The sequence below is a fragment of the Anabrus simplex genome, chromosome 2, assembly GCF_040414725.1.
Source record: "Anabrus simplex isolate iqAnaSimp1 chromosome 2, ASM4041472v1, whole genome shotgun sequence".
In the NCBI taxonomy this organism is placed as follows: domain Eukaryota; kingdom Metazoa; phylum Arthropoda; class Insecta; order Orthoptera; family Tettigoniidae; genus Anabrus; species Anabrus simplex.
This window is the reverse complement of record NC_090266.1, coordinates 1150360887-1150376665: the sequence shown is the minus strand read 5'-3', so window position 1 is coordinate 1150376665 and position 15779 is coordinate 1150360887. Positions and strand designations below refer to the sequence as shown.

The window sequence follows — 15779 nt, the reverse complement described above, 5'->3', positions numbered from 1 at the left end:
ATTCACCCATTCATTCTTCGATCACATTTTGAATTCTGGTCAGTGGATGATTTTGGACTTTTAAATTATCATTACATTTCATCTCATTTCATACCATTAGGGGCCGATGACCTAAATGTTAGGCTTTTCTTAACAACAAGCATCATCATCATACCACCACATTTTGAAGGCAATCAGTATGTTGATGTTCTTTAGTTTTGATAGTCCAGATTTCACAACTGTACAATAAGACAGAAAACACAAGTGTCTGCACCAAGCAGAGTTTGGTATTTCTAGATATTCCTCTGTCACGCCAGGCAATTTTCCACCTTTCTATTGCACATCAGCCAAAAGCTACTCTTCTTTCAATTTCCTGTTCACAGCCATCCTTGTCACTTGGAACTGAGTCTAAATAAATATTATATTGTACAGATTCATCAAGAGAACAGTGAACTAAAGTGCTTATCACCATAACATATAAAATTTTCAGTGAAAATATTGAAAATAATTTCTTTATGTAAATAATTATAATACAGACTGTCTTTAATTGCCTTAGCATATATTGATTTCTTAAAATTGTAATACTGTATCTTTATGGATTCCTTTTTACTTACTGATAATCTGAATGTTATGTCCAGCTTATCTCTCTGGAAAGCATCGTGGAGCTGGGAAAGTCACGAGATCGAATCAGGCATAATGACCACATGAGGGCTCAGGCATTATCTGTATTCTCCCAGTGCCGGCGGATGCTCGCACATACGTCCAATGTGAAGTCTTTAACAGGATTTGGTACTGCTGCTATGGCAGACCTCTTTCTGAAAAGTAAAGATGTAAGTATTATTTCTTTGCCTTTATGTTAAATTAGATACATTTCTATTTGTTACTAGCAAGATACCCGTGCTTCGCTATGGTATTATAATGAAATTTATAATTGAATGCTTAACGTTTTATATATCATCTGCCGAAATTCGCGATAAAACTCGTTTTCTGAGAGAATCTGCCAAAATTCGTGATCTGACTCGTTTTCTGAGAGATCGGCAAAGTTCCTCCCATTTTTCAATCTTTCTTTCCAGCAATCGATTTCGTACTTCCCGGGCTAGGTCCAGGTATTCCAGCCGGCCAGTTGGCTCTCTAAATCTTTGCCACCTTTTTCTATAAGCATTTTAATATGGATGAAATCCTTGAGGAGATCCGGCGTGGTGTCGTCTTGGGTGCCTTGGTGGTACTGAACCCACGGCCGGACATGAATCGTAGTCATTACCCGGCCAGGACCCGTTTCCAGCGTGGTCCACTCATTTTGACGACGGTCCAGAACAATTATTATTAGGGTGCGTGATATCAGTTGAATTTAGGTTATTGTTATTATTATTAATGGTCTGAAACCCACAGCAAGATGCAAGACCGCTACTTGGCGGTAAATTACATCCTCTGCCATTGTCATTACTGACAATGTGACCAGCACCATCGTCACGCATAGAAAAGTGCGCAAGATTTCTGGCGACACGAATGATATACTTCCGTGAATTATTGACCTTGTTGTAGAGGTGAACAATTGCACGGTCAATATCATTCATATCGTTTATTTCAAATGTGTTTAAATTTTTATTTATATGCCAGGAGGATCTACTGTAATCTATCTTTATGTACTCCAAAGGGAAAGACGGTTCTTGAAAACGAACCCAGGAAAGATTAAAAATGATCATTTTATGATCAGAATAAGAACATTATGAACAGTGAAATCAATTGGTCTCAACTCCTTTTTCACCCCACCGCCGTTAAGTTGATTTAACCCCCCCCCAAAGGCATGTTTCCTTATGTTTAAAGGAGATTCCAAATACCAATGTTCACGTCCGTTACTTTCAGTTCTGAGATATAAGTATCCCCATAAAGAGAATTCACTTTTTTCACTTCCTTTCACCCCACCCCTTAAGTGAATTTCCCACTAAAAATACTTGTCTCTTTAATAGTAAAAGATCTTTTAAATACCAATTATCACGACTCTAACATCTTCCGTTTTTGAGATATGTGTCCACGTAAATGGAATTCAACTCCTTTTCACCTCCGCCCCCCAAAATGATTTCGCCCAAAAATGCTTTTTTCTTTGTTTTTAAAGGAGATCCAAATATCAATTTTTACGTCTGTAACAACTTTAGTTTCTATTAGATGTAAGTATCCTCATACAATTAATTTTTCAATTTTTCACATCCCCCCTTCCCCCTTCATTGGTTTTCTGAAAATACGTGTATCTTTAATTTTAAAGCAGATTCCAAATACCAATTTTCACGTCTGCAAAATCTTTCGTTTTTGAGATAGTAGTATCCTCATACAAGTAATTCAACTAATTTTTCAATTTCTCTCCTCCCTTTAGGTGGATTTCCGAAAACAAAAATACGTATTCGTTTATTTTTAAAGTAAATTCCAAATACCAAATTTCACATCTGTAACATCTTCAGCTTTTGAGATGTCATTATTCTAATTAAAAGAATTCAACCCCATTTTCAGTCACTTTTACCCCTTCACCCAAGTGGTTTTTCAGAAAACAAAAAAAATACATGTTTGTTTTCAATAGAGATAAGAAAATACTATTTTTCACTTCGGTAACATGTTAAGTTTTTGAGATATACTGTAGAAATGCTCATTTTAAAATTTAACCCCCTTTTCAGTTCCCCTTAATTGGAGTTTCTAAAAACAAATCACCTATGTTTCTTTACTTTTACAGGAGATTACAAATACCAATTTTTACGCCTGTAACATTTTACGTTTCTGAGATGTACTGCAGATATAGTCTTTCTGAAAATTCCCCCCAATTTGTCACTCCTGTTTAACCCCCTTTAATTAGATTTTCCATAAACAAAAAAAATGTGTTTCTTTATTTTCAAAGGAGATCCCAAATACCAATTTTCAGGTCTGTAATATCTTCTGTTTCTGAGATATAAGTACCCTCATTTAAGGCATTCAACCCACTTTTCACCCTTTCTATTGGGATTTTCCAAAAACAAAAAAATATGTGTTTCTTTATTTTTAAAGAAGATTCTAAATACTAATTTTTACATCTATAAACTTTAAAAGTTTTGAGATATACATACACTCATTTTAAAAATTCACCTCTTTTTCACCCCCCATTAATAGGATTTTCCAAAAACAAAAGAATAAATGTTTCTTTATTTTTAAAGGAGATCCCAAACACCGATTTTCAGGTCTGTAATATCTTCGGTTTCTGAGATATAAGTATCCTCATTAAAGGTATTCAACACCTTTTCCACCGCTTTTCACCCCTCCTATTGGGATTTTTCGAAAACAAAAAATACGCGTTTCTTTATTTTTAATAAAGATTCTAAATACCAATTTTTCTTTCAAAGTTTTGAGATATAGATACACTCATTTTAAAATTTCACCCCCCTTTAAACCCCCTTAGTGACGGAATATCCAAAAATCCTCTCTTAGCGAGCACCTATATCTTAATATGAATGTATCCTCAAAATTTCATTTCTTTATGTCCGGTAGTTTTGGCTCGGCGATGATGAATCAGTCAGTCAGGACACGTTCTTTTATATATATAGATTATTGTGACCTGTGTTTTCAAGAAAGGACAGAGAAATTTATTTGTGTTTTAAAATTTATTGTAACCTAATTCAGACATTAAGAAGTTTCGATCTAGGAAGAATGTCAAATTTTAATTTGGACTGGAAAGGAAAGTTAATTATGATTGGACAAAATTACTACTACTACTGTTATTAAGATTTAAAATTTATGCCTATGAAGAACATGAACTCTAAAAAAAAAATTGTGTACAAAATTGTATTGTGATTTTGAAATGTGTTTGAAAAATGTAAAAGGGTCTTTATTTTTGAGGCAGCCTCTACCGCACATGCGGTTTCCGCTGATGAAAACTTTTGTATCGCAATAGAAATGTTCGAGAACTTGTAAAAAACCTTTATCATCGAAAAATGTAGTTCTGATTGGACACAATAAGAACTATTTTAATTGGTTGTATTAACAACCATGGTAATTGATGAAAATTTATGTCTGAATTGTAGCGAGTTTCCCTGATTGGCTTTTTGCGTGTTTCTCAATTTCCGGCCTTTGGCTCCTTGGTGAGAGCAGGGCTCTTGTCCACGTCTTTGGTTTTTGTGCGGCCGGACGCACTTCGGGTGTCGTCCCATCAGTGGGCTCTAGCCACCTCGGTAAGCATGTTTTCTCCTCTTGAACTTTAAATTAATATGTAAATTACCATTTAGATTCGGAGTTTACTTTAGACCTTGGCTTTAGCCACCTTTCTTGTAATGCCTTAGCTCTGCAGCTAGGCATATCCTTTTGATTTTGGAGGCTATTCCCTTTTCTTTAATTAACATATTTGGTTGTTTACATGTAAAACTAATTTTCCTCCAGAAATGCGTCCCGTAATTCTGTTTCGATTTAATGAACGCATGTTGGAGCTATGAATCTTTCACTGAAGCATATTAGGAAAGGCAGCAACTCTAAAGGCCTCTCTGCATTAAGTTTTAAATTCTCGATTTTTTAATTTTCCTTGTAAATCAAATTGTAAAGTTGATTCAATCTTCTTCAATGTAACTTTAAAAGATTACCATCTGTAATTAGGATGCCGCCGGTTACGTTTCATCATGCATTTGTGTGAAGAGTTTTGTGTTTTTGGGTTAAATACACCTTTAAAGAAAAGTAAGGTAGAAAAGTTTTTGTAATTGATATGCGGCCGCACAGATTCTTGTAATGTTAAATTTGTGATTTCTCAGTCGTGGATACGAACCTTGTGGTTCATTTACATTATTCTATGTTACACCTTTATTGCCAATGTTACCTTTGTTTTAAGTCGCTGTTGTTCTGTTTTCATGTTATGCCTTCTTTTAATTTGTCAGTAAATGTGGACTGAAGGATAACCGCCTTAACATTTCATTCCCTACAACGTCAAGTAATACTCCATCGTCTTAGGGATCCCAGCCCGTTTTCCCACATCCTTCTCCAGTTGTCATGTTGGTAATCCTGTTTGTTTTTGTATCTAGCAATGTGTGTCTCCGAAACTTGCGATGGTAATAACTGTTGTCTCATTGTTTGGTATATTTACCTTTATCCTTATTATTATTGATTTAAATGTGTTCTTTTCATATAGTTGCCTGTTTTGGGGTGACTATTATTATTCTGGGCAGTTGGTTCAGAAGTCCCAGGTATAATTACTTGAAAATTACTCCTCTTCCATATAAGAATTTTACCAATTATCTACATTGTCCTAAACATCTTTTCATAAGCTCGGATCACTTGGCATGTCCTCAGATGACATAAAAAGGTTATTTTCAAGGATGATCTTGAAGTACATTGACCCTGATCTTTGAATGTTTGAATTGACTCTTAACTTCCTTCTTTTAGAACTTCACCAGGATGGTGGTAGTAGTGATTGTTGTTTTAAGGGGCAAAACAATGGAATTTTCAGAGCTCCACTCAATCAGGGCTAGATGTGGCTAATTGAGATGATGCCTGAACACTTTAGTTTGATGTCAAGTTATAAACTAAGCAGCAATAGTTGAGATGCATACCATACCATTATCATGGAAAAGAAAACAATCCCCACACCAATGCAAATCTGACCTTATTAATTAGTATTTCTTGAAAAGACAATCCACCACTTGAATGCAGAACAAACCACTGACTGCTGATCTTTCAAGCACCAATTGTGCTAGTGTCAAGGAGCATTGCAGTCAACTTTTCAGATATCACTTTCTTTGGCTAAACTCTTAAGAGACCTTTCCATACACTAATCTCAGAATACATTGGTAGGTCATATTGAGTTTTCCTCTTGTGGCTGGAAAGAGATGAATTTAGTAATCAACTTCCTCTTGCCAAGGGTACATTTCTTCTATCATCCAACATGCTAATCCATGATTTTTAGCTAGAAATTTACAAGAGAAACATTTCATCTCTTATTTCTTATGAAAGTGATGTTAATCTTATGAAAGGGTCCATACTACTGTTCTTGTACTCATGTGTTGTTGAACATTTATGCTTGTTCAACCCATTTGTACATTTCTGATGAATTTTTCTATACTCGACCATAAAGTCGGCTGTTTATTCCATATCTTGAGTGTGTTGCTCACTATCATTTAATGATGCTTCATTGGAAGCATATCTATCAGTTTGTAATTACATAAACTAGCCATAAAAAGCAAATAAGTATTGGAAGGTGGGATTCTTCCTTCAACCTTAACCTTAGTTGAGTTGATGCCAATACAGGATAAAAATGAGATAAGTTGTATCTATCATACATAGTATTGAAACTTTCTGGACCTATGGTATGTGCATACTTGTATGTTGTAAAACAGTATTATTTTCAGCAGTATATCTTAATTTAAATAGCTTGAAATGTATTTCAGTTACTATTCAATGTTATTAATAATATTTTCATTCCAGGAGAAGAATCGTGCACCTTATCGGCTCTATACACCTCCATACGTACTGGCTCCAGTAAAAGAGAAAACTGAATCTGGAGAATCCTTTGGTCAGTGTAGTTCTGAACAATGCTCTGTGTTGTATGTGAGCTACTGTCTGTCTGAAGATCAGCGCTGGTTGTTGGCTGTTGCTACTGATGAACGTGGGGAGATATTTGAGACTTCTACAATTAATATTGACATCCCAAATAGAAGTCGGCGGAAAAAGGCTTCTGCACGCCGTGTTGGTCTCCAAAAGTTAATGGACTTTATCTTGGGAGTGATGTCCCAAAGTGTGCAACCTTGGAGGCTAGTTGTAGGACGAATTGGGAGGATAGGACACGGAGAGCTCAAGGGTAGGTACACAATATTCTCCTTGTATATGCCTGTTAATTTTGTACAGCACCAAAGATATAAATATTGTTTAGTATATGTATCTCAAGTTAGTGGAACATTGAATCACTATTTTATAGAATAGCTGTAGTTGGACCATTTGTAAGGAAGTTGATTCAGTCACAAACATACTTTTATTTGTATGTTTATTTAGTGAACTAAATTTGCTGTCTTCTCAGGGTATTCATGACTTTGATTTATAATATTTCCATGTTACATACTCGGTGGGATGACACTTTCGTCAAAAATGTTAAACCTTAGATTGTTCATTTGTTACAGAATTTGTAAAGGATAATGACCCTGTTTCGCAATACACAATTCACACAGTTTTGGCACCGATTCACAGATGTTGGAATATAACTAAGGGTTATATTTACTGAAACATTTGGATCAGCTGTTGCAAAGTGATGATGATCCTGCAGTTTCTGAGAAGAAAAAACCTAATCCTTCACTATACCCCAAGGTGAAAATTCCCATGTTGTTAGGCCGCATGATCTGGGTGCTTATTCGTCGAATTGCTTGTTCAAGAAGTTCCCACTCCTGCACCAAATCGGAAGGTGCTCCACCGTGATGCCATATCAACTGCCTATCTACAAAACATTAGCTGTTTTCATGTGCTGGAATAACCACCTCTTATAACTTCACTAGAGATTGGTAACTGGTAACTATTCCTTCCAAAAAAGGATGGTCCAAAAACACCTGTCCTCCTCCCCCCCCCCCCCCCCAATTTCACATGCTCCAGACAGTCACACCTGCAGAGATGCAGACTATTACAATCCAGTCGTAATAATTACGAATTATACACCATAAATTACGATTTGTTGTTGTTTTATAAATGTAAGTGTATTAAGTGTTCAAAAGGATACACAGGGAATGCCATTATAACTTGAATTCTCAGAATATTTCTTTCTGAATTTCTCAGTAATCATTTATATCGCTACCATTTACTGTCCTTTGTTGAAGAATATTTTGAGTTTCCACATGCCGAACGCAGTGTGTGCTTCCAGTATGCAAAAGATAAGCACCTATGAAGTTGTATATCTTGCAGAGTTGTTGTCTTAGTTCATTACATGATCAGTCTTGCATGCAAATAGAGTTCTTCTGTTCTTGTTTTGGCTTCATTTCATTGTGAATACTGTGTGTTTGACTGATTAAGAATTATTTATTGCATTTTTCATTGCCAAATTTACATATATTGCTATTCTAGGAGATGCTAAGCATGCCTTGCAAGATGCGAAAGGTTTGAAATAAACAGTGAAGCAATTTCTTGTGCAGAAAAATGCATGTGGTGATGCTACCAAAAATTGTTCAAACATTTAGGGAGGAATACTCAAGAGAATGGCTGTTTACTGCATTCCTCAAAATCTCCTTCACGTATTTTGTAATGTGTGTAGCCGCGAGTTTTCAGTTGCGCACAGTGGACGAGGCATCTGTCATAAACACGTGGCTAGCAAAATGCTTGCAGATACTTTCAAGCTGAGGGACACAAACAAAAATTTATCCATGTTTGCTAAATCCTCAGAAGATGAAAGCTCGGTAACAAACATAGAGTTGTTTATGACTTTTCTTATCGAACACAAATTGCCTTTAGCCTGTGGTGACCCTGTGGGACATTTGTTCAAGAAAATGTTCTGATTCGTAAATAGCTTTCAAAGTACCGTTGTGTGGGAATAAAAACAGGAGCACTAGTTGAAACTTTGACTACTACAGTTGAGGGAAAGGTAACCGATTTAATGAAGTCCCAGCCCTTTGCCCTGGCAAGAGACGGCAGTAACGAAATGAATGACAAAAAGCTCTACCCATTAGTTTTGTCGCTTTTTGATGAGGAAACTATGCAAATTTTAACAATAAGTTTTACAATTCAGGAATACAATGACAATACAGGCAAAGGAATATTCAGTATTTTGAATGATGGAACTGAAGAAGAGGGGGATTCCGTGGGTTAACTGCGTAGATTTTGCATCTGACAGTGCAAGTACTACGACTGGTGTTTCCAAAGATGTGAGCTCCTTTATTTGTAAAGAAAATCCTAATATTAACATGTAAGACTGTGCTTGTCATCTTGTGCACTTAGCTGCTCAAAAAGGGCTCTTCTAAATATTAAAATTGAGCAGTTTTTAATCAACATTTTTTACTATTTGTAGAAGAGTTCAAAGAAGCAAAATGCTTTAGAGGTATGCCAGCAAATCTTTGGTGAAAAGCCTCTCAAAATTTTGAAGTGTGTTTCTACCAGGTGGTTATCTCTTCTACACTGTATATCAAGGGTATGCATAGTGTAGAATGCACTTAAAGATATCAGAAGTGGAGTTGAGAGAACAATTGGTATGTGCGAAAGGCATTTCCCAAGTCTGCATTTTGAATTACAAAATAAGATTAGGAACACCACCAGAATATTAACTGTGTGCGCAATTTTGTATAATATAGTCAAATAAGCAGGAGATTGTCAGGAAGTAAAGGAACAAAGAGGAGGAGGAATAATTGAGAATCCAGTCAGGGGAAATGCAATTAGACCAGATTTCACTGAAAGATATTTTATTGAATTATATCACAATGTTGTCAATAGGGAACAGATTTTTTAAAATTAAGAATGTTAAAAAATTATTTATTTTTGGGCCTAACAAATATTTGATAAAACTTGGAAAAGGTTATTTTCATGACCAGTTTATATGTCAAAAAATGTAGATAGGTACTCACCAGTTACTGTATGTTTAGCTCAAACCTGTATGTAGGGCTAGTTGTAATATTATCGTGAATATTTTTGTTTATGTACAATTTTTTAGGTGAATTGTGCTTTTTATTTATAACTAACGATAAAATCATCCACAGTTTAAAACTAACTTGCAGGCTTTCTATATCCACTAAGAAAACTCTTATTTACCTAAAACTCTATTCCTAGATGTTACATTATTAATTTTTTCATACCTAAACTCTTTTTTAAATGCAATTAATTCAAGTTCTTGTTTCCTTTGCTGAAATTCCTCTTCTTTACCAGCTGTTTCTTTTGTAAGAAGTCAGTCTGGAACCACTGCTCATTTCTCCCAGTTCTTCCTCATAATTTAATGAATACCTTGCCTTTTTAATTCTTAAATATGCTTCATAACTGAAGGCACCTGATTTTGCCAGCTTTCTTTTCAGACCATCTGATATAACATAATTATATCTACAGGTAGCAGAATTTTAAATATAGTGCTTATAATGTAAAATTGAAATTATACACAAGAAGGAACACTTGTTAGGTGTGAAAATCTAACCTTCACTGCTTGTTGTCCCAGGTGCTACACTGTTGCCCGTTGAAACTGATTCCTCAGACTGTTGTTCTGGAGCTAAAATAAATACAATTATTTTATTTAAACTTTATTTGCAAGATGAAAACATCAGAGACAGGAATATATGGGAAAAGCTAATTATGAGAAATGGCAGTATTTTATTGAAAACACTGCAGAAATTCCTGTAATAAAAACATTGTTTTGATGTAGAGTTTTTTTTTTTTCTTTTCATACCTGTTTCCTTTTCAGGAGCCAAAACGTCATCACCAGTCGGTCACATATGACATATATTTTTATTGTATTCAACTTTATAGTGTCCGAGATTTTAAATGTCGATACCACTGATGTCTTGTTCAGTGTTAAATTGTGTAGGCTTGTCTGTGTCTTGTGGTGAATCCCTGCCAACTTTCATCTGGTTTCTCTTTTCTGCTGCATATTCTGCCTTCCTTTGAATGTTATTTTCATCAGTAGTTTCTCAAGTTAATCGACAGTTCTCTGAATGACGCAAGAAAAAATCTTTCGTAGTATTTGATCAAAGAATTCAGTGTGAAAATTTTGTCAGTCACATTTCATTATATGAGTTGAAATGGGCACCTTATCTGTATAAAAGATTAGTACCATGCAGCAGTTTTTCTTTTAATAGAGAGTCAGATTGTTTGTTTTTGACATTAACTTTATGCTTCAAAAGGTTCGTATCAATGCGGTAGGTCACTTCACTATATCGTAGTCAAAATCTGTAAGGTAATAATCATTTTATGTGACCATTGCTTGCCTGGTACAGCACTTGTATGCCAGACACTGGCCACGGCGGGTGGCATCTGCTGTATATAGGAAACTGCATTTTAATGTTATGGAGGTTAGTGTTGTGTGCGGTGTATTAGTTGCAGGAATGTTGGGGACAGCACAAGCAGTTAGTCCCTGAGCCAAGGGAATTAGCGGTTTAAGATTAAAATAATTCCTCAACCCATCCGGAATCAGGAATTGAACCCGTTGCCCCAATGACCAAATGCCAGGATGTTACCCACTCAGCCATGGAGCTGCACAGCTGTAAAATAATAATAATAATGTTTGAAGTTCCTTATAATAATGATGATTCAGGGAATAAAATTAGAACCAGGCGAGTTGGCCATGCGGTTAGGGGCGCACAGCTGTGAGCTTGCATCCGGGAGATAGTGAGTTTGAACCCCACTCTTGGCAGCCTTGAAAATGGTTTTCTGTGGTTTCCCATTTTCACACCAGGTAAATGCTGGGGCTGTACCTTAATTAAGACCACGGCCACTTCCTTCACACTCCCAGGCCTTTCCCATCCCATTGTCATCATAAGATCCCTCTGCATTGGTGTGATGTAAAACAAATTGTAAATATATATATATAGATAATTCTGAGTGTGACTGTGATGACACATTCTAACTTATAATACCAATATAAATGGTCCGTTATTGGACATTATAAATTTTCCAGCTAACTCATTCCTGGTTGCCAGCATTTCGCCCTCGTGTGCTAGCCAGCGTCTTGGTAGGTGTGCTAGATACCAACTGATAAGCCCAACCTAGCACACGAGGGCGAAATGCTGGCAACCAGGAATGAGTTAGCTGGAAAATTTATAATGTCCAATAACGGACCATTTATATTGGTATTATAAATTTACTCATTTGGGACAAATATTTCAGATTCCCTATGGGAATCAACATCTATATCAACATTCCAACTTCCCAAAATTCAGGGAAACAACTTCAGTTCACATCCTCCCAGTTACACTTCCCTCCTCTTCATTAAATGAGCTTAGACTGAAAACAGTCGGTCAATAAACTTTTAAGTATTTGCAAACTATTGACAACAGTATGATAAATAATTATTCAAGAAAGGTACCTCTATTTACTGGATTTTTATCATTGCTGGGCTGGGTGGCTGGGATGGTTAAGGCATTGGCTTTCTGAGCCCAAGTTGGCAAGTTCGATCCTGGCTCAGTCCAGTGATATTTGAAGATGCTCAAATATGTCAGCCTCATGTCAGTAGATTTACCGCCACGTAAAAAACTCCTGCAGGACAAACTTCCGGGACCTCGGTGTCTCTGAAAACTGTAAAATTAGTTTGAGGGGCATAAAACCAATAATATTATTTTGATTGTTCGTATAGAAGCTATACATCTGTTTAAATGGAAAGGGATCAGTGGATGAATAGCTCAGTAATCTACTTCGAAAGGAAATAAAATATATCTCCTATATACACTTCCTTCAAGCAAATAGAAAATTTAAACAAATCGGAGATAAACTTCACTAAGACTAACCCTGAAAAGGATATTGGTACTTCAAACATAGTTGTAAGGAAAATGGTTACCATGAAGTCTGCCTCATCAGACTATGCAGCAGCTTCACTTAAGAGATTTAAAAAAAAAATAACAGTAACATTAAATTATATTGTTTGTGTGTTTGATTATCTCTTAGTCCCATTTCTTAATATGGGTTGGGGATGAGGTGGGATGCATTTATATGGCATGTTTTTTATGGCCAGATCCCCTTCTTGATGCCAGCCTCATTTGAGGAGCTAATGAAGATGAAATGAATAATGGTGATTGAAATTTGGTAAGGAAGTGAAGAGACTCTGCTGTGGCCTATGAATTTGAGCTGTCTTGGCATTTACCTGAAAGTGAAAATGGGAAACCACAGAAAACCATTCTCAGGACAGACGACAGTAGGGTTTGAACCAACTTGTCTCTCGAATGCAGAGCTAGTCTCCATAGCCACACCATTCGGTGGTAACATTAAATAATAAGGCTCCAAATTTTAATGGAACAACTTATGTTCATTGTGATATAAGGATATTAACCAATGTAGCCTAAGCCTCCCCATTATTTTATTCAGTAGTAATCAGATACTGGCATGAGGTTCTCCATTTTATAATGACTGTATAAAAATAAGAAAAACGAACAACAATAGGTAGAAAGGAATGGCCTTAATATTAACGAAAGGTGAACCAATCACAATTTGCTCTGTTGTGAGGAGGATTCTAATATATGTTATTTACTGTCAGAATTTGGGGATTTATTACTTCCATTTCTAATCAAGGAGGAAAAGCCCAAATATAACCATGTCAATGCAACATACATCAATTTCTGCAGCACACGTTAATTTCTTTGGACGATCCTGTAAGGAGTCAAAAGTTTTTATTTTCTTCTTGTAGAGAGATCGTTGCAGTAGCTGAATTTTTTCCGGCAATACTACCTCTGGCATCTACATAATTCTTTTGATGTTTGATCTATGGTTGTGTAAAGGACATCGAAATCTAGGTAATCATTCCCTCAGAATAAGTGCCTTAAATATATTAAGTTTCCATTGAAGGTAGTATTCTATGCTATGAAGGTCATCATAATAGAAGCATGGCATGTTGTACGAACAGACTCCTTTTGTGTGCATTCATATTTTCCATAATGTCTGATACAGGATTTGTTTCACCATGCCTCAAACAAGCTAGGACAATCTTATTCTGTAAGGATGGTAGTAAGAATGATACAATGGTGAACCAATCACAATTTGCCCTGTTGTGTAAATCTCCGCATGTAAGGGCACAGTTTCGGAAAGAAACAAACTCTTAAGAAATTTGGCAGTTTATTGCATCAGTGTTGTTGTTGGGAATAATACAAAAGCCTGAAATAAAAATTTATTTATCACAGGACAGTATTCTCAAAACACCAATATTTTATGAAACCATATCACAGGCCTACTGTAAAAAAAACTTGTAAAGTAAGTTTTTATTAACCTTGAATAATATATGAATGTGTTCCCTTAATAATTGTTAGTCATTCCTTGCTTCCTGAAAATAAATAATTTCCTCTGAAAAAAACCTTTCTTTCCTGGCACAGGAGGTCTGCCAGAACCTGCCCCTGAAGGGGTGAACAGCACAGAAGTTAATATTCTAGAAAGAGGCCCTAAATTCAGTTGACCTAGTTCGTTTAAATTACAGGACGTAATCACTGTTACAGCCGAGGCAGAGGGTGCTATCCAGAAATTGCCATTAGAAAATCAGGATGAAATTAGGTTCACAGCCCGGAAAAATCTTTCTAACCTAATAGAATAAAGTAAATTGATAACCTCCCAATTTTTTGAAACAAAAAATCAGTGACAACGATTTAATCATAATGAAAGCCAACAAAGAAATAGCCACCATTATTATGAACAAAGAAACTTACATCCAAAAAACATTTTCTCAGAATTCATTTTAAGGTCATTAAAAAAGATCCAACTATCAGGATTCAAGGAAATCCCAAACAGATACTCAAAACGCACATCATTCATCCTTAGTGAACAAGAAGCACAAAAAGTTACCTATATGTATCCGAGCATCCCCACAGCGAAGGTGTTACCAAAAGTTCATAAGGAAGGAGTACTTATAAGACCAACCTTAGGAATATTGCGACAATAAGTCCTCTTAGATTTATCCCTGATTTTCTGAAAAAATTACTACACTTCTGAAAACACAAAGTCTGTCAAGAATTCTGTGGAGTTTTGGAATCTTAACTAAAAACCTAACATTACAACCCCACCAGAAATTATATTCATTTGATATTAAAAACATGTACTCTAGTCGTCTTCGTCGGCCGCTACTCATTTCCGAGAATACGTTTTTCTCCTGCAGTTACTCTTACAGTCTGTTGGCTCTGTGGAGATGTCTCTGATGAGTGATCAAGCCAATCTTTGCATGAAACATGCGGCCACACAGGTCACATCTAAAGGTGGGTGGAGGACGTGGTTGGATCTGACGTAGTTTCCGCTTTTCATGTGTGTACCGAGCTCGATAGCTGCAGTCGCTTAAGTGTGGCCTGTATCCAGTATTTGGGAGATAGTGGGTTCGAACCCCACTGTCGGCAGCTCTGAAGATGGTTTTCCGTGGTTTCCCATTTTTACACCAGGCAAATACTTGGGCTGTACCTTAATTAAGGCCACTGCCGCTTCCTTCCCAGTCCTAGCCCTTTCCTGTCTCATCATCGCCATAAGACATATCTGTGTCGGTGCGACGTAAAGCCAATAGCTTTTCATGTGTTTCAATTTCTTGTCTGTGATGTGCCTGCTCAAACAGCGAGACACCTTCTGCAGTAGCTTTGTGCCAGAGAACACGGTTTTGTGCAATTGTTGCCCAGGTGTTAGCATTTATGTTGGTACTATTCATAGTCTTCTTAAGCTGATCTCTATAAAGTTTCAAAGGAGCACCTTGAGGCCTTTTGCCATGACCAGTCTCACCATAGAGAAGCTGTTTAGGCAGTCTGCCATCATTCATACGCTGGATGTGACCAGCCTGTCTAAGCCGATGAGTGATGATAAAGGCTTCTATGCTGTTCATATGCGCCTTGTCAAGAACTGCTTACGATGTTCATGATGGATCTAAGTTTCTGCTGACGGAAGCGTTCCAAATTCTTTATGTCAGGATGATAAAGTGTCAAGGTTTCACATCCTTGTAGTAATGTTGTTTTGACTACAGCTTGGTACACCGTTAGATTGGTATATACTTTGAGATCCTTATTCAAGAAAACTCGGTGGGATAGGCTGCCGTAAGCTGTATGGACAGATCATATTCTATTTTCCACATCGTTCTCCGAGTTCCAGTGTGTAGTTAGAATACTACCAAGGTAGGTGAATTGGTCTACTTGTTCAAGAGATGCTCCTGCTATGGTGACATTTAGTTCAGGGACAGTACCACCTGGTGCCGGCTGCGC

The 15779-nt window shown here is 36.5% G+C and overlaps 1 protein-coding gene across 2 annotated transcripts in view; it reads left to right on the top strand.

Annotated features, from left to right (window-relative positions):
• Positions 1-15779, top strand: part of skd (mediator complex subunit skuld) — an 888725-nt gene that overhangs the window by 824691 nt on the left and 48255 nt on the right. For both annotated transcript variants that reach the window (XM_067142112.2, XM_067142111.2), the window contains 2 exons: positions 618-809; positions 6397-6769. In XM_067142112.2, the coding sequence (XP_066998213.1) occupies positions 618-809; positions 6397-6769 (565 nt within the window). The remainder of the gene's footprint in view (positions 1-617; positions 810-6396; positions 6770-15779) is intronic.